This window comes from Tachysurus fulvidraco, chromosome 24 (genome assembly GCF_022655615.1).
Source record: "Tachysurus fulvidraco isolate hzauxx_2018 chromosome 24, HZAU_PFXX_2.0, whole genome shotgun sequence".
Lineage (NCBI taxonomy): Eukaryota > Metazoa > Chordata > Actinopteri > Siluriformes > Bagridae > Tachysurus > Tachysurus fulvidraco.
Window position 1 is genome coordinate 12766050 of NC_062541.1, and position 21242 is coordinate 12787291.

A 21242-nucleotide genomic window follows, 5' to 3' on the forward strand; every position below is an offset into this window, starting at 1 on the left:
GTGTTTGTGTCCGAGATCAATGTCGTGTCGTTTGAATAAAATCAAATATGCCGGCGGATCGGCTTAGAGGCAAAGCCGGGCCGATATCGGCCTCCACGCTGTGCGTTGGTGCACCTTTAATGATGACATTCACTCACTGAAATGTCTCTTTATTATGTAGCTAAACTGTAACCTGTTAATCGTGCGACATTCTCTTCTACTAGCTGCATGTTCCTGCTACAGATAGCACCACATAACGCTGTCCTTGAACAGTACTTTATTCCTTATGCGACAATGTGACACTAATCCTGCTGAAAGAGCATAAACCTAACAATCTCCATTGAAAACGAAACAATCAAACATCAGATTCTTTTCAAATGATTCTATTCTATTATAAATTATTTTTAGACATTTTTATATATACACCAATATGACACCATTTCTTCTAATTTTGTGTATACAGCCAGCTAAGCATTGCTCCAATATCATTTGTTCCTGTCATGTACTATTCAAATAGTGCAACTATTTCTAGCAGCCTCGGTGGTTTACGTACAAGAAATCTGATAGCTCGCAGTGCGGAAAAACAAAACAAACAAAAAAAAAAAAAACACGGACGCGCGAGCTTCTGAGCCGCAGCAGAAGTAGTAGTAATGTGTTTTTAAAGCTAGGTTCTTCACTGTTTATCTCCATTTAAGAGCAGCAGAATTCACAAGAGACACAGCTGAATGTGCTGCGTGTGTGTATGTGTGTGTGTGTGTGTGTGTGTGTGTGTGTGTGTGTGTGTGTGTGTGTGTGTGTGTGTGTGTGTGTGTGTGTGTGTGTGCATGTGCGTGTGTGCATGTGTGTGTGTGTGTGTGTGTGTGAGAGAGAGAGTGAGAGTGAGTGAGCAGTGATAAGGACTGGTGTCAGTGTGTACTAATTTGTTCTGTGTTCTCAAGCTTTCTCCGCTGTGATAAGATCTTAGATGTAGCGGCATGGTAGTCAGGAGAATTAGTCGACTTCCCAACCGGCACCTTAGGCAAAATATTTGCATAGTATCCTAGAGCTGGATGTTTGGATGTTACACCTGCATCTTGACATGCCTTGGAGTTTTCTTGCTGAATTTGCAAAATAAATTTACAGCTTTTTTTTATTTATTTTTTAAACGTTTCAAATTTCCGCTCAAGCCTTACTATACAGATTGATGTCAGGTTCACCTGATTCCCCCAAACAACCACCACCACCACCACCACCAATACCCCCCACCCCCAGCCCGCACAAATACACACACACACGTGTCACGTTTACTTGACTAACTTCAAACACTTTGGGTTTTAGCAAACGCTCTGCACAGATCTACTGGCAGATTTGAGACAGAGAAGTCAAGAGAAATACTCTAAAGAGAAGACACTTGCCTTGTTATCGGATATGGGGCTGATAAGCATCCAGTCCACCCGGCCACTATCTCTTCTTCTGTGTGTAAGAGCTTGCTTTTTTTCCCCCTCTGCACCTCTCCAACACCTTTACACCACATGAACACCGCTGCCCCCCAAACACGGTTTCATCAGGAGGAAAAAAAAAGAAAAGCAAATGCCAAACGCACCATTAAAGTCAAGAATTAAAGTCGAGCAATTGGAGGAAACTGTTTTGCGTTTTCGCAGCGTAAAAAGGGCTTCCCACTGGTTTTACAAGATTCCAGTATTTGCTTTGTACAAAGATTCTCCTTTCATATGCCATGTAGCCCTAGGACTGATTAGTCATCCTAGCATGTTTGATAAAGCGACCACACCCTGAGCTATACCACCTATAATAGCTGAAACAACAAAGCACGCATGAGTGTCTTGCTTATCATGGGAACGTCCTGAGTCATACGCCCATCTCGCTTAAGTTTGACGGCTCGCTCGCATGCTGTTTGTTTCTGTTTTTCAGCACATTTCTTTTTTCCATATCCTGACTTTTCTCCGTTCTTAACTGCAAAGGCGTCAGAGTGTGATGCTGAAATGTTCTACTTGCATACTGGGACAGAGAGAAATTAAACAGCTTCCTTTTAGCATTCGAATAAATAAGGAATCTTAATTATGCCTTTAGAATTTTATGGTTAATGAGGAACAGAAAACACACACTGGGTCACAGCTAACATCACCACAATATCTGTCTAGCAGATGGACACAGACATAAAGGCCTTCTTCCTGCAACAGATTTCTCATTCCCCACCCTCCAGTCACACACACATCTATAGACACACAGACACACACAGACACACACACACACACACATCTATAGACCTAAACACACACATCTATAGACACACACACACACATACATATATAGACCTAAACACACACACACACACACACACACACACACACACACACACACACACACACATCTATAGACACACACACACACACCTATAGACCTAAACATACACACATCTATAGACCTAAACACACACACACACACACACACCTATAGACCTAAACACACACATCTATAGACCTAAACATGCACACACCTATAGACCTAAACACACACACACCTATAGACCTAAACACACACACACACCTATAGACCTAAACACACACATCTATAGACCTAAACATACACACATCTATAGACCTAAACACACACACATCTATAGACCTAAACACACACACACCTATAGACCTAAACACACACATCTATAGACCTAAACATACACACATCTATAGACCTAAACACACACACATCTATAGACACGCATACATATATAGACCTAAACACACACATCTATAGACACACACACATCTATAGACCTAAACACACACATCTATAGACACGCATACATATATAGACCTAAACACACACACACACACCTATAGACCTAAACACACACATCTATAGACCTAAACATACACACACACACCTATAGACCTAAACACACACATCTATAGACCTAAACATACACACATCTATAGACCTAAATACACATACCTATAGACCTAAACACACACATCTATAGACCTAAACAAACACACATCTATAGACCTAAACACACACACACACCTATAGACCTAAACACACACACACACCTATAGACCTAAACACACACACACCTATAGACCTAAACACACACACACCTATAGACCTAAACACACACACCTATAGACCTAAACACACACACACACCTATAGACCTAAACACACACACACCTATAGACCTAAACACACACACCTCTATAGACCTAAACACACACACCTATAGACCTAAACACACACACCTTTATAGACCTAAACACACACACCTTTATAGACCTAAACACACACACCTTTATAGACCTAAACACACACACCTTTATAGACCTAAACACACACACCTATAGACCTAAAAACACACATCCATAGACCTAAACACACACACATTTATAGACCTAAACACACACACACATTTATAGACCTAAACACACACACATTTATAGACCTAAACACACACACATTTATAGACCTAACACACACACATTTATAGACCTAAACATACACACATCTATAGACCTAAACATACACACATCTATAGACCTAAACATACACACATCTATAGACCTAAACACACACACCTATAGACCTAAACACACACACCTATTAGACCTAAACACACACACCTATAGACCTAAACACACACACCTATAGACCTAAACACACACACCTATAGACCTAAACACACACACCTATAGACCTAAACACACACACATTTATAGACCTAAACACACACACACACACACAAACATCTATAAACAAACACACACATACATGTATGTACAAAACACAGACACATTCACTCAAACATGTATAGACGATCACACACAAGCACAAACACGCACAAACACACACACACACACACACACACACACACACAGATTATATATATATATATATATATATATATATATATATATATATATATATATTTATATATATATATATATATATATATATATATGCATAAACACACACACACACACACAGAGATATGCAATGTTATGTAACCAGCACATTTCGTTTTGTTTTTTTAGGGTGTTTCTTTGTTATATTTGTCTTGTATTGATGATTCATATCTCAGACACTATAATTACTGTTTACAAGTAAATACATGCCATCAACTATGCATGAGAGGAAGCCCTGGTTCAAATTAAATTATTCCGGAAGTAATGAGAAACGTGTTTGCGTATGTGTGTGTGTTTGTAAATGTGTGTGTGTGTGTGTGTGTGTGTGTGTGTGTGTGTGTATAAGAGAAATCCATTTGGGTTTGTACCATGCCTCAGTGTGAGTGGAGCTCTCCAGGCTCAGGACATGTACCGACTCATCGATCTGAGATTAATGGCAACATTATAGTGTGATCCTTCCGCCTACGTCAACACCCTGCTCTCGACAGCACTGTCTCCCACCCAGGCAATCTGCATGCTGCAGTTAGCAGGAGCGCTCCGGGTACGCGGCGCTGATTTACTGCACGGCTCAACTCTCTGAGAAATTGGTGTGGATTTGTGCTTGAGCTTGAAGTAGCATACATTTTAGCCTGATGTGACCAATATGTATAATAACTAGACTGGAATGAAAAAGGCCAGAAAATGACTTTTCTGCTTGTGTGACTCGTGCACACACACTAAGCTGCAGTTAGCATGCCTCGCAAGGTGAAATGTTGCCGATCGCTTGGCAGCTGTGACGGGGAGCTGAAAGGAATCAGTGTTGTATTGTCTATGCATTCTTTCCATCCTGGTGTCACCGGCTAGCTCCTCCATCGTCCAACTGTCCACTTAAAAACCTCCCCCGCTGGCAAAAGCTGCACCGAGGCAGCACTTAAAGTCATTTGGCTCCGATTCGGGCCGGTCCCGTCCGCCTCGAAATGTACAAGCCCTGACGTATAAATAAGAACAATATCAGATAAGTCTTGCAGGAAGCCTATAAACATTTACATTCTCTTTCAAGTGCTGTTTATGGATATTTTATCTGCTATCTGGAAGTTGAGGACACAGTGAAGAAAAGGCCGGGGACTGCGGGCGGAATCTGAGGCGAGCGGTGAATCAAAAAGGCAGCGGGACCTGACAGGCCCCTGGGCCCGTTGACCATAATAGGTGCTGATTGTGGCGAGCGCCATGGCCGGGGGACTGGCTCTGGGCTCTGCTCCGTGGCCTATAACTCTTCAGCAGGGAGAGGAGAGGAGGGAGGTCTGCCGAGCTCCTCGTTCTCTGTCTCCCCCCACCCTGACAGAGACAAAGTGCAGCCTGCAGGGTTCAGTCCAGGAGACGGGGATAGGCCGGTTTGACACTCTTCTGTTGTGTTTTACAAAGTAGAGTATCCATAACCTTCCTCTCCTCCAGGCTGATGCCTATCTGATGGCTATGAGAAGATGGAAGGAAGACCATAGTTGGCTAGCTGGAGGTCTGTGAGAGTTTAAGAAGAATAAGTCGTTTCATTTTTTTCAGAAAGGTACTTTTGTACCTTTGCACTGAAACAAACAGAAACTCATTCTGGTTGAGGTCCAATCACAGAACACTTCAAGCTGCTTGTAACCACAGTCACATTTCCAAAAGGAACAGTGGCCTGTTATGTTAGAAAGAAGGGCTCCTCTCCTGTTAAACCTTTATCTGATCCCCTTAATCAGCCGAGCAATGCGGTCTTTACAGCAAACCGCACCGTTGTCTGACACAATGCCTGTTGCCTCGTCCATGTTGTAACAACACCTACATTTGTGAATTGCCCTCCTTGTAGAAGGGAAACATCTGATAGCCTCAGGAGAAGGGGGTCGGGGATTGGAAGTCTCTGGGGATTCAGTTAAACAAATGGGGAGATCTTTAAAGGTCCTTGTTTCCGTTTGCCAAAGCCACGGCCAGGATACATGACACTCTCCTCAGTTTACTATTTAAAAAGAACGCAAGTTCACACACCAGGGCTTTCAACAACAGGTTTCTAAGCAGGGTAGAAAAGAGGGGAGGCAAATATCCCAACCAGTGACCATCCCGTGCAAGCCAGGTGATTGCTCAGTCACGACAGCGCTGAAACGGAAGCCTTTGTGACAGGCAAATCAAGCTGCATCTATTTTTTTTTTTTAAACCAGAAAGTTTACAACAAATTAACAGTTCCGCAGTGCAGTGGCACAGTGTGGGCTCATGGTTGACGCTGCACAGCCATCAGTCAAAGTGTGAAAAATGTGGTTTGGAGTAGTGTTAATATTACGTTTTGCATTAGAAAATAATATAACATAAAACCAAAAAAAGCCAGGGTGTGGAAAAAAAAAGCACATTATTCACTCTGCCAGAGCCAGTGATGAAGACGTTGATTAATGCAGCTTGGCTTTTTAAATAAACAACTCCTGAGTATGTGGTGTTCGCCATTACCCCTCCATTTAGCCAGGGTCGATTCACAGCGTTTTGTTTTTGCAGCTCTGCTGTGTCCAGCCCCCTCTTCTATAGCCCCTTTTCATGGCCCTTTTTCCACCACCATATGCTACAGGCCTCACGGAAACAATCCACTAAAAACAACAGGGCTGCAGTCAACCATTGCGACGCAATGAATTGCTCCTTTATCTCGCGTTCTATCAACGGCCCGAGATCATTTTTATTTTCTCTATCTAATTATGTTATTTGGACAGTGGGTTTGGGATTAGGGGGAGAAGGTGGCTTGCGAGGAGGGAGAACGTGGGCATAATTGGCTGGCAGATGCAGCTTTCTCCTCTTTCCTCTTCAGCAGGTTCACTCTGTTCACAATATCTACATAGCCAACCAGCCCTCACTACTGTCATAAACTTCATGTTTATTTCACTTCCTCCAGTCCCGGGTTGTTAGCAGAAGAGGTACTGTAAACTGCAGAATAGTCGCCGGCTCATTAAGCGCACTGACGAGTGACGACTCTGCGTCCTGACGGCTTAGGTGGTTAACTAAAAGCCCGGTGTTCCAACCTGAAATACGGATGAAACAGACTTTCATATCCAAACTACAATGAAGTGAAGACTTGACAGCTCACTACACTATCATATTCTGCCATTCGCCTACTACTATGGCATTGCAACACACACACACACACACACACGCTCACAAACAGAGTGTCTGGAAATCTCCCCCAAAAATAGATGAAAACCTCATCAACACACCAAACGAAGATTTGTACAGATTTGTAAATGAATTTTTCGGAAAGTAAAAGTGAATTTTACGGAACTTCGCGCTGACCCACAATGCGGTCACTTTTTACAGCCCAAGGTTACAGACAATATATCAATACTGACTCATAGAGGAGCAAAATTTGTTATAGAGAAAAGAGCAAAACACATTTTGGCCACGAAACACACAGCAAAGGATAAAGAAGGCACAAATCCAGTGCAGTCTTAAGCCTACAAAAAAATCCTCAATCAAGTATTCAAATCATGGCTAGAAATGAAAAAAATGACTCACAATCCTGACAGTGAAGCATCTCAGACCTAGAAGTGAGTCTAGACACCGACAGAAACACAGCAGGCTAAACAGCGGTCCGTTCTTTTTGCTTGGTTGCTTTATTTTTGTAAAAGTTTAAGACTTTCACATGCATGTAAGAAAACAAAGGCTTATCAAAAGTGCCTGCTCTTTTCACTTCAGTACATTCAGTACAATACTTTTTTACTTTCTACCATAAAAAAAACCCCTCTAGAATAAGTTTGTTACGTAAGCAGACATTAATTTTGACGGAGTAAAAACACTCTCACCTTCAGAAAAGTAAAACTGAATGCAACTAAGTCTCGGAGGAAAATGGAAATTTCATGCCGCCTTAAAGCTGAATTACTTCTCGCAGCTTGTGAAAGAGTGTTCGCGTCGGAACAAAAACAAGACAGTGATTGACAGGAAAAATATCAAAGATTTACCGCTTGACAATTGAAAAAAAAAGCACAATGCCATTCAACAGGAGATACCGGGGGCCTCTAAGCCTTCATCTTAGTAGTTAAAGATGTCAGGTCACCTTTGACCTTTGAGCCTTTGTGGGGCTGCGTGAGGCTGCGTGAGCGAGAGCACTGTGGAGGGTTAATCTTGATATTCCTTCTCAGTATCCCTGCACAACTCACAAGGCTTAACAAAAGCATCTGCTAAAGCCTGTTTCTCAGTCAGGACCATGAGAAGTAATTCCGAGCGTTAAAAAAAATATGTCAAAAAATTTGAACGCCGGTCTGAAGAAAAAAAAAAAAAGGGCATATGTTTAACATTAGACTAATCTGCTGAAATCGCATGGCACATGAGTGAAGCCTCTATTTCTGCAGCGTTAACAAAGTGAGGATCTGGTAATTGCAGCTCATTACGGGACGTTTAATATGCACGTCCGCACCGGAGGAAAGCAGTCGACTGTGAACTTTTTTCATATTGCTTTATTTAGAATCGGCTCCGGGTGAAAATCCGAGACTGTATAGTAGGTTTGCAGAAGCTAATATAAGATGACTGGGTTTCTACGCTGGTTGCATTTGCACAGAAACACATGCATACAAAAGCCAACAGGTTAAACTGCAAAACTTGAAATTGACCAAATGTCCAAATTCTCTGAATGACTTTTACACGTATGAAGGAAAAGGTTCGCAACAGTGCTTCAGATTTATGACATTTCATTTTAAATGAAAAATAAAAAAAAAAATTAAAAAAAAAATGGTGTGCAAGCACAACAAACTTCCAAAGAAAGAGAAAAAAAGTCAGGTGTTAAATATGCGTCACATCACCAAACCTATTGACAGCGAGACGCCAGTTCGTGTTGGGAAACAGTTCACTACACTCAGACAAACTCGGCAATCAAGATGTCATGTATATTTGTCATGCTAAATGCTCGGGTCATGTTTAAATACCATGCTATGTTTTTTCCGCTTATGGAAATAACATGTTCGCAGTTTAGACTGGAAAATCCTAAAGCTAGATAAGGTGACCTATATTATTACATCTGACTTAAAAGCAAAACATGACGGAAAGTGAAAATAATCTGTTTAGGATAAAAGGTGGTGGAGTTATAAACATGATGGCTGGATAGAAGTGAGCGTGAGAAATTTCAGCACAGCCAGGAGAGGCTCGTGTTACTCGAAGACAGTTCAGCCTGCCTTGATAATCACGTAAAGTGAAATAAAAGATTTTTTTTTGGTTGGTTGCTTGGTGGGTTGGTTCTTGCCGTAAGTCGCATGCACGCGAGAGAAAGCCAGCAGTCACTGGTCTTTTTACAGAACGATACATGCCGAGTAAAATTCCTCTAATTTCCTAGCATGTAATGATGCGTGTACATACCTCTGCTGAGCATTGGGTTAGAGCATTATCAGCACCACGTCCACAGGAGGCAGATTTCAGAGTTGGCAGAACATCCAAAGCCCTTGCCCTGCCTCTGAGATATCCCTTATTCCACGTCCATGCTGCTTTCCGATTTATTCCATTGTTTCCGTTAACGTGAGCAGAGTTGACTTCTGGCGTCCTGTCTCCACATCAGATTCTCACAAAACCCGGTGTCCTTCTCTAGTGTCCTCTTTAGAAGTTCTCACAGATGATCCTGGGTGAGAGTCTGGGGCCACATCACACTGCTATCTCTTCTCAATTACTGCAAAGCCTGACTCCAAACACACAGACACAAAACACAAATTAGATGATAAACTACATAACACACAAGCACACAAAATACACCGATTTAAGTGCACGCTTGTTGTACAATATACAATACGTGCACACATGCCTGCTCACACATACTCCTACACACACCACGGAAAGGAAATCTGTGCGGCCTACCGTAAGGATTACCATATGACGGGCAAACGGAGAACAACAACTTTGGATAATCTCAAAGAGCATCACTGTGATAAATGCAACACAGAGACCGCAATAAACATCCAGAGAGCGCAGGCGGTTGTGTATGGCGTAGTCAGGCATCCTCGCAGCAGGTTCCGTGAATGGGAGCTCTGACAGAACAGGCCCTCTGGCCGACCAAATTGGAAACAGGAAAACAAACATTCTCAAGGAAAACTCCTCCAGTCCTCCCTCCAACTCCTCCTTCGCTCCGACTCATTCTGTCCGACCTGTCTTGAACAATGTAGAAGCCTATGCTATAGCCACAACACAAGCCTCCAGACCACACAGATGGAAAAGGAACACTCGACCACAAAGGCAAGAGGAGGGGAGGGGGGGTGTAAGAGAAAGAGAGAGAAAAGGAAAACTGAAAATGTGCGGTAAGAGAACACACACCATCGCTGAGCGGAGAAGGCTAAACTGACTCATCGCTGTTCCGGAGGAGTCGAGGCCGTGCGACGCGATGGCACGGATTTTGCTACAGCGAGGTCAAACAGATAGGAGCAGGTACTTCCAGAAGTTTCCTAAAGTTTCCCAGACGCTCGGCGAGAGCGCAGTGCAGAGGCGATTAATGCGGGGCGCCTCTCAAATCGGCTCTCAAAGGAAAATGGTATTGAAAACGAGTCCATTAAAATCTACCCAACATACAGACCCATTGTACTCACAACACTGCTGCTGTCCGATTTAAGACTTTCGTCCATTAAATACATGCACAACCTTCATGCTGGGTTTTCTACAGTGCAAAATTCTGACAAAAAAATATCATCACTATATTAACTAATTTTTTTTATATTATTTGTGAGGGTCATATGTAGGGACTCTCTAGTCCTAATAACAAATACAATAAAGCTGTTGAAGGCGTTGTTTACAAGGCGAGACACTTAGCTCCCTGAAAGTAACGCCTAAACACATCTATATATTTACACAGAAATGTACACTCTAGGAGATCAAACCACTGGAGACTGAAAACGCATTAAAGACACACACACAAACGTAATGAAGCAGTGAAAATAATGCAGCACCAAGAAAAAGGACCAAATCAGCAACTTAGTGACAAAAAAAATGGAGCAAATAAATTTATTAAAAGAAGTTCAAACTGCTCTAAATCAAGCTAATAAAGCTCTAACATCAGATTCTGTATCAGAGTCACCTTCTGAATTACCTCCAGAGATGAGGATGAAGATCCTCCAAATACTGCTCTCAATGTCAGCTCAGGTGAAAAAATGAGATCTTTGGATTTAAGCCGCATTTCCCTTCAGCAAAACTCACTACACAACAAACCGTTACGGCAGAGAACGCAGGCGACGACGTGTCGCAAAAACATCAAATGCTATTAAGAAACAGAAAATCAAGATTAATAAAAAATAAAACTAGCTTAAACTATGACTCATGCTGTTAAAGAACCAAAAAGAGATGACTCAATTGTGTCATTTTTAAAAGTTTTAACCACAGAGTTCTGGTATTTCTCCGTAAACCTCAGTGTAAAATACATTTACCGAAAATCAAGTTTCCGTTACCTGCTATCTGAGTATCTTAACCACAGCACACGGAGGTTTTAAACAATCACAGAGAAAAGAAAAAAAAAGATGTGCTAAAATAGCATCAATGATTCATTCTGAAGTTACACCACTAATTTTTAGAAATAACTTATTGTACTTGTTTCTGTTTGCCGACCGCTGAGAAACAGTGCATTTAAAACCCTGAAGTATATTTACACACAATATTTAGGAAGGATTGAGAAATATATATTTATTTCCTATCAAGACCGCATTTTAATCACACAAGTTGAAATATTGGTGCTTGTTTAGTACTTTATCAACATCTGTAGTTTCTTTGTGTGTAAATCTTTTTACTTGCAGATTAAAGACACAAATACACAAACGAAAATTGTGTTAATTATTAAAGGCATAATACATAATAACCACTTACAAATCCATTCACGCAGAGACAAGAAAACACTGGATTAATGAGATTAATCTGTGTTTTCTCTATCACTGTCAAGACTAAAACTTAATAGGCCAATTGTACCTATTTCTCAAAAAAAAAAAAAAAAAGAAAAGAAAAACTTGAACGCTTCTTTCTCTTAACAGGCTTCTCATTCAGCAGCACACACACATGAATCTGCAGGGAAGAGACAAGAGTGTGAGGCTCATCTTGCTGTGATAAGAAGCCAGTCCAAAAAAGAAGTTGTGCAAACTCAAAAGCCGTGTAGAACAAATGCAAGCCCCCCCGCTGGTGCTTTCTCCAAACGCCGAGGCCCAAATTCATCTGTCAGCCGTAAAGTTCTCGCTATACAGCGCTGATCTATTGCATCCCGCCCAAAGGGCTCACAGATGCGCACCAATTTACATTTGAAATCTACCTCGGCCGTTTCAATCACTTCAAACACTTCTTATCAGACAACTCACACAAATCTTTTTCTTCTCTTCTTTCAAAAGGCAAGTCAGCACGATAAACGGATCTCAGCGCACACAGCCAATCATTAAGGACAAAATATCAACAATAGGTTATTCGAAAAGACAAACTTTAAGAAGATATATATATATATATATATATATATATATATATATATATATATATATATATATATATATATAGATATATATATTACAATAGATCTAAAAGATTATGAAAAGTAGTCTCAGGGCAATAACACTTCACCAGCTGAACTAGCAAAAAGTATAAAAGAAAAAGACTTAATGTAAGATTCACCACACACACACACACACACACACACACACACAGGTTAAGAGAAGCTGGCACAGCTGTGACTGCAGAACAATACCGATGACACAGCAGAGGATCCTCTCTGACGCTATCTGAAACTTTTGTTTACAGTTGTGAGTCTCTCTTCTCCTCTCTGAATGATGAGCGTCGTTGCTTTTCACAGGCCTTTGTCATTAAGAAACTTTCACTGACAAGAAAGCAGCCTCGCAGCAGGCCGAAGGCGCATCATTTCCAGACCGCCTCAGAGTGGCTGCTGTCTCGGCTTACAGGAAACAGCCCGAGACGTCTACTGGAAGCAGCCTGGGAATTTTGTGTCATGACAATCAGATGTGGGTTCTGATTTAAAGTAAAAAAAAAAAAAAAAGGCGTGTGATTTTTTTTTTATCTCCGTTTAAAGTAAAACACTATATTTCCCTTACACACTTTACCAATAATGACTGTGTGTATTTAAAGGCAATAAAAAAAACCCAATGAAAGACCACTTCAAGAAAAGTTACAGCAAAAGCAACAATACAAGTAACATGTGTGTAGTTACATATGTAGTTACTATAAATTAGGTGAAAATATAATAGATGTGAAAAATCCTGAAGGTGTCAACAAATGAGCTTTTGGCTCTGAAGCTCTCTCTTTAAAAAAAGAAAAACAACAAAACAACAAAAAAACACGGAGTTACTTTAGGATCAAATCCTGATGGTCCCAGTTTGTGAACAGCACAATAGTGCCCCAAAGTATAAGGGAAAGCTTTATAAAAACCCAAAATTCTGCATAAAACTCAAAACTTGTATTTACTAGTGTGACATTTGTACAGTTTAACTTTCATTTAAAAAAAAATTTAATACAAAAACATCATAGAAACTTCTAGAAACTTCTCCATCTCAAGCTGAAAGAATCCTACAACAGTGAATTACAAGAAAACTTTTGTCACTAACGGTAACCGAAAAAAACCCCAGAGAAACAGAAAAACCTCAGTAAAATAATAATAAAGTTTAAAAGTATTTAATTTAAAAGTAGTTTAGTCATAAACAAAAAAAAAAAAACAAAGCTGTCTCTTCACAGCAGGGTAAATGGTCTCGAGCCTCGAAGCTCGCGCACGTTGCCATGCCTACGCGCTTTCTTATCTTACATCAGTTACGGAAAGTTTCTCAAGTTGGGCGCTAAGCGTTAAAGAGCGTTAAACGCGTCGTTTACGCACCAAAAACATCCCCAAACCCGACTTTGCCGACTTAATAAGGATCTTACAAGTATCCTGTCCGTTTCCCTTCGACACAATAAGCAGCCCAGAGGCGTCCATGCTGCGGTGCACAAACTAGCCCATCACACTCAGGGAAATGTTCACAAATAAAGCACTAAATACTTATAACAAAGCAACGCGACACCGATTAAATATCTCGGCGTGTTGTTAACCCTCGTGTTACGTGTTAAACAAACGCCGGAAAGACGTCAAACGGACTCGTTTTAGTGCGTAAAGAAAAATAACGAGAAAAGGAGTCAAACCTACTGGAGCTCGTGCTGTTTTCGTCCTCGTGCCTGAACGTGACCCTGCTGCTGCTCGTGCTGCTGCTGCTGCCGGAGCCGCTCGTGCTGCAATATCTCACGCGTTTAGACCCGATAAAACAACAGCCCCCCAGAAAACAACCCGAATCTGCCTCTTTCCTGCGTGTCGCTGCAAAGTAACACGCCACCGAAATCCCATTAGTCCTCCTTCTGACCATTACATAACATTCGCGATGAAAAGCAGCGACTGCGAGCGCGCGTGCCGCGGCTTCGGTGCTCTGCGCGAGACGCTCATTGATTCTCTTATAAACATCATCCTTACCTGTTGATTTAAAAATGCATTTGCCTTTTCGTTTTTTGTGCTCTGAAAAGACGGTGGCCCTTTCTGGCGTAAACCGTGAACCGCCCTTTTGTGTTTGTTTGTTGATCTCGGGGAATATGTCTTTGTTTTTTTTCTGTTTGTAGGGATATAAAGATAAAGACTTGATCCTGTGCAACTGAAAATCAGTGTGAATGTGTTTATTATTAATATTATTAGTCTTTAAAACGTCTGGCTTTTAAAAAATTAACGCTCGTCTGATTGCAGTGATCTCGGTTCTTTATCAGAAACGTTATCGCATGTCAGGACCTCAGACTCCGAGCATTACGTCACTTTCAAGACACCAAACACTATTAATATCAAGAAGCAGTGGCGAAGGGAAGCGCCACCCCAGTGCGCGCGCTCTTAAAGGGCCAGACACACAGTTTCACCTCCCAGCACTGTGCAGTGCTTCATTCATCATGAGTAAAAGAAAAAAAAAATCTATACATACACACTTAAAAATCTAAATGCGTTACTTTCCTTATTTTTTTGTATGTGATTGACTCTACTTTATCTATGAATTATGAATTATTTTGATGTTTTTGATATAGCATGTGAATATGAAAGGAAGATAGCAGCTCCAGCAGAATTGCTTTGTTATTTTGTTGATCTAGTAGATGGTGGGGTCCTGTCTCTGGGTTTAAACCACAATCCACAATTATTAACACACACACACACACACACACAGCGAGAGAGAGAGAGAGAGAGAGAGAGAGAGAGAGAGAGAGAGAGAGAGAGAGAGAGAGAGAGAGAACGGTCTTCTATTGATTTATGAAATAATGCAGTGGATTACCATAACCTCATTAACCAAAGGGAATCCTTATGATTTTGTTTGTTTGTTTGTTTGTTTCAAGTTTTTACATAACTTTTTATGTTTGTTTGTTTGTTTGTTTGTTTGCTTGCTTTCTTGCTTGTTTGTTTGTTGTGGGGAAGAAAGTTTGACAACCCCATCTTTCTCTAGAGAGGGGGGGGGAATGGAGAGGGAGACAGAAAGAGAAAGAGACAGACAGACAGAAAGAGAGAGAGAAAGAGAGAGAGAAAGAGAAATAGAGAGGGAGAAAGAGAGAGAAAGAGAGAGAGTGTGTGTACATTCACAGTTTATTATTAATTACACAATTTTATGGAATATTAAATAAAAACAATTCCCTAGCCGTCCTAGGACGACATTTTAAGTTGTAAACACTCTTGCAACATGTGGTACAACTTCTCATTTGCAGAATTGCCCCAAATTTAACTCATTACATACACATCCAGCTAGAGGTAAAAATCATGCGTAAAACCCCCACTCCTCCACAATTACTCTTTATAATGTGATCTCTGCCACAGACTGCTACTAAATCATAATTATACAACAAAATTAAACCATTTAAAAAAAAAGATAGATTAAACCAATGTAATCAAAGTCCAATTATCAGTTGCAAACGTTTCCCAAATATAAAATGCTAAGTCATAAACTTTACATTAAAATTTGCTAGTTAAAAGTTCATGCGAGTCGACTATTAATACGTACTTTAAATTGATGACCAGACCCCAACATCAATCCAACTAAAATCATTCCAACTATGCACAAGAACACCTGATACAACTCATTAGCTATTTGTGGACAGACAGCAATTCATTACACAATTGGGATCAGGTGCAGCTCCTGCTGGGTTGGAGTGAAAACCCACAACCACAGATGCAGTTTTTAGACAGGACCTCAGTAATACCTACCGGACTTCGTACCATATTTTTACAGTGAACATACACACGACATATTCTGTTCTTTTATTATTACATGAAAAAGATCTTTACAGAAACAACCATTAATATAGACTGAATTAACATAAAAATATTTAAAATGTTAAAATCTATAAATTGTAAACATTAAGATGGCTAAATAGTATTTTCTACTATTTTCTAGACACAAAACTTCCCACAATGAACATGCAGAAACAAAATGATATATTGAAATTATTTATTATGGCATAAAACCTACAGTATTATCGGATTTGGGATCAGAAAAACAGTGGGTTATAATAATACATATGAAGACATAAGGCTCATTTTATATTTTCTTTGAATAAATACCCACACTGAGATGTAACACGTATGAAAATACATCTGCTTTTTCAATCTCCACAAATGACTCATTCTGTGTACTTGGGAAATTCAAAATAATTCTCTGTGATTGGAAAAAAGGTAATAAATGGTGCGTATTGAGCATGTTTTTCTTTTTCAGCTGTTCCACTGAGAATATACACTTTTTTACGGTATCCAGAAGTCTGAGACTACACTGAAAATCTGTTTTTTTAAATTTATTTATTAATTTTAGCCTAGAAATAAAAAAAGTTTTAGAAATGTGCAAATTCTTGATATTGATGTTGCACATTAAATATACAGTGTATATATATATATATATATATATATATATATATATATATATATATATATATATATATATATATATATATATCTTCCTGAATGATTTATTATTATTATTATTATTATTATTATTATTATTATTATTATTATTATTATTATTATAATTATTATTATTATTATTATTATTATTATTATTATTATTATTATTATTATTGTTGTTGTTGTTGTTGTTGTTGTTGTTTTATTTTTTAAACATTATGCTTTTCTTCCACAAATATTCAAGTATACTATGAGGCAAGTTAAAGAGAAACCTTAAGAGTGACATCAAAGCTGTTTTACCTCACTTAGAGATATAATAGGGTTTCTGTCACTGAAATATTGTTAGTTTACTAACTATTTGTATGTAATAATAACTTTCAAATTAATCTAATTTGTGATATTAATCATGTTATGTCTGTTGTACAAAAAGTCTGATTTTCTTGGAGACGGATCTAATGACACACATGTTCGGACGATACTCTGACGAATCTGATAAGACATGGAGCATCATATTTTGTATAAAACTGTGGAGTGTCTGTCAGCTCTCAAGTCATTAAAGCAAAAGAAGGAAACATACTAAGACATTCTAAACTTCATATTAATAGTTAATAGTAAAAAAAAAAGATTCTATAATTCATTCACGTTGTTTGCTGATTGTACTGTTTTTAATGAGAAAACCTGCTTAGACTTCTGGACCCTGCTCTGTGTGTGTGTGTGTGTGTGTGTGTGTGTGTGTGTGTGTGTTTTTATATATATATATATATATATATATATATATATATATATATATATATATATATATATATATATATGTACAGCATCTGGTCAGTAAAGAGAATCCATTCCCCTGTCGGCTGATTTCCTAATGAAGTTTAAGCGCACAGAATGTTTGTACAGACCCTGATATTTCACCCAGATATTTCTCCCTACTGACTGGCATTTTGAACCCCACTGAAAAACAGCACCTGTTTGAATATTTTGCAGAGAAAGTTTTCATGAATAAATTGTGAAGGAACACTGGAGATACGTGTGTATATATGCTCCTGAAGTTTTTTTTAAAGCTTCTGCTTTTTCCCCAGATAATCTCTAAGTACTATGAGGCAGGCTAGACAGAAACCCTAGGAGTGAAATCAAAGCTGTTTATCTCGCTTAGAGATATCATGCCATAGGGTGGCCGTCACTGAAATATTTTTAGTTTGGGTAGCAATACCCTGCAAGACACATAGCAAGCTGTGAGTGCTGGTTTTACCACCGGCACCTATCTGAGCTCGGTACTGTTTCAGTATTGCCTTTCGTCTATCTGTGTTAACGGCCAGACACATCATGTGGTCATATTTAGAACTCCCTCTGGGAAGGTGACTGCCCTCAATCGAGCTTTTCATTCCTTCACACTGAACACTTACTCTAATCAGACATAAAGCCATCATAGCTCATAGATCAAGTATTAATTAAACAAATTAATAAGTAATAGCATACATCTGAAATCAAACACTATCATGGTATTTTTTGTAGTACCATTCTATTTTAAACAAACTAGATAGATAGATAGATAGATAGATAGATAGATAGATAGATAGATAGATAGATAGATAGATAGATAGATAGATAGATAGATAGATAGAGAACTGGACAGATAGATAGATAGATAGATAGATAGATAGATAGATAGATAGATAGATAGATAGATAGATAGATAGATAGATAGATAGATAGATAGATAGATAGATAGATAGATAGATAGATAGATAGATAGATAGATTTTGGTTTATTTATTATTAAGTAATTTATTAATTATGACTATTATATTCTCTACAGTACAAAACACTACAGTGAAAAAAAAAGGAAAAGTGCTCCTGAAGGCTTTTACATTGAAATGCCACATATTTCCATATAAAGAACCTTTGAAGGAAGGATATAATATAATATAATATAATATAATATAATATAATATAATATAATATAATATAATATAATATAATATAATATTTACAGTATACATGCACTTGCTCTTCATATGCAATTGAAATCAAATACACTGCAGAACAGGCCAGTGGTAGTAATGAATGTGAAATCAGTCCTGTTTTTTTTTTTTTTTTTTTGTCTTTCTTTAAGATTTGGGCATCAGCCAGAACTCTAAATCTGTTACCCACCAGACCACGCACCCCATCTTTCCTGCTTGGCTGCATAATGAGTGCTGTTTTTATGGAGAAATAAAGGACTGAAGTGGTCTTTTTTTTAAAAAAAAAAAAGCTTTAGGCTAGTCATTTCAACATTGATAAAATCAGTGGAAAATAGAGTAGAGAAAAAGATGAACTGTGCAAAAAAAAAAAAAAATAAAAAATTTGATTAAAGCCCTGTACAAATTGAACTCGGGTCCGTGAAGAGTCTTCATTTGAGCTTGGAATTTAGAGAAGCTTGATAAAAGGCTCCCAGCCTGATGCTTAACCAGTGATCATAACGAGGAAATCTGGGATCTTTTATAAATTTCCTTAAGTATGTCTAAACAAAAGCAAACCTAATTCTGACAAGCAGAAACAGAGAGAAATAGCCTACAGGTAAGAGAGAGAGAGAGAGAGAGAGAGAGAGAGAGAGAGAGAGAGAGAGAGAGAGAGAGAGAGAGAGAGAGAGAGAGAGAGAGTTATGTAAAAAAAACACTTTCTCTCTTGGATTAATATATCGCCATTTTGTGAAATTGGATATTCAGAACAAATTGATTCATAAATCCATAAATGAGCAGCTTTTAATGTCTGCATCAACCATTCATCCATGTGGTTTAAATGGAATTCACAGAAAAAAAAAAGAATGGAACAACTATGAAACTCTGTGAAGCAAGGTAAGTGAATTAGTATACAAAGGCAATGTTAGTCATTTGTATATCATGTTATTCAGGTACATTTATTCTAGACAAGGTAAATTAGTTTTTAAATCGGAAAATAAACAAGTGATATTATATAAATGATTGGGCTTCACTGCGCTATGGGTCAAGTGGAAACTCGTGTTTTTTTTTTCAGGACTACACGTCAGATTTTTCCTTCTTAAACTGTGCTATAGCTAATGCTTTCGAGGGAAAAAACAGAGGAACAGAAAAAAATAGGCAACAATCAGCATGAAGTAAATGAGTAAAGGGAACGAAATGCGGAATAGAGAGATTTTTGAGACTTGTAGTTCCATTAACTTCTAATTTGTTTAAGTAAAAGATTAGGATTATTTTTTCCAATACATTTTTAGATACAGGACTGCTAGTCAAAGAACATAAGGTGTTTGTAGAAATGATCAATCTGTGTGGAATTTTAACCAACTGATTTAATGTCTTGTACGTTCAAGGACAGAAATCCAGAACATTCTAATATGATTTCAGCAGACCTACTGAAAAGGACAGAAACCTCTGGAAAAGGTCAGAAACACACTTTGAATTATTCAAATTGATCCAAGAGCAATTTACACTGTAGGGTGCTGAACATTAGGTACTGCCAGAGCTTTTGGAGCGCCACGGTCTCGTCAACACCCCAAAGTATTTATCTCCTTGTTTGAAAAAACAAACAAACAAACAAACAAAAATCCGTTAAAATAAATAATAAGAGACATCTACAAACCCATATAACTTCTGCGTGTACTTCTGTACGGTCTCTTTATTATTTTCTTAATGAGACGGTGGACCTAAATCTAAAACAGCTCTACTCACTTGATGTATTTTGTATTATTCTGCTAGTCCGCCTTCTCTAAATGTTGTCCTCATATAACACCAGGTGACTGTAACTGAGGGATGGGCACTTAAAAAGCTCTCCACAGCACTTAATCATAGCATGAAGGAACTCTTGGATGTGTTGCTCTTTCCTTCATTCTGTCTCTCTGAAATATACACAGACACCATGCAAAGGGTCAAGAAATTCCATATACATTATATCATTTAACCAGACGTCTTTGGAACAGCTCGCGAAGAGAGCCAGACAGAACCAAAGGACATCTCTTTCCATATTTGAATGATAAAGCTAGGTTTCATATCCTGAAGATGCTTTTAAAGCCAGAAGCATGAGATGGTATGACTTTAACAAGTGTCTAAATTTGGGCAAGCAACAACAAAAGTTTAGAATATCACCAGTACAAAGCATCTGCTTCGGATATTTCTGCCTGGTTACATTTAAAAAAATCAAATTCTTGTGTCTCACCATCTGCTCTTTTTTTTTGCCCATCTCTGTCTTTAAAAATTCCCCGGTCCTGCCAGAATCCTGTGGTATCACATTCCACAAAGACCTGGTCCCAATTCTGGGAGCACTCGGGTCTAGTCGCTATGTCTACTTGTGCTCTTGTGCGATGCCCATTACAGAGAATCATCTCATCTTAGCCTTTCTGATAGTTAATTTTTTTTTTTACCGGTGGTGCAATGAAAAGTTTTAAGTCAGACATTTTGTGTGAAGCAACTCTACCTTTATTTTCTTCTCTACTACTAAACACACTTGATATAGAATATGTTCCTGAAGACTTCCAAAAATATGTCAAATACATATT

The 21242-nt window shown here is 38.7% G+C and overlaps 1 protein-coding gene across 4 annotated transcripts in view; it reads right to left on the bottom strand.

Moving 5' to 3' along the window:
* The window catches only part of trps1 (trichorhinophalangeal syndrome I), a 95824-nt gene extending 81217 nt beyond the window's left edge, over window positions 1–14607 (bottom strand). For 2 of the 4 annotated variants that reach the window (XM_047807914.1, XM_027175711.2), the window contains exons 1-2: window positions 13977–14284; window positions 9206–9518 (exon numbers count right to left, since the gene is read on the bottom strand). In XM_047807914.1, coding sequence (XP_047663870.1) covers window positions 9206–9218 — 13 coding nt within the window. In that variant the 5' untranslated portion in view covers window positions 9219–9518; window positions 13977–14284. The other 2 variants (XM_027175712.2, XM_027175713.2) reach the window with 2 other exon arrangements.
* Window positions 14608–21242: the final 6635 nt, after the last annotated feature.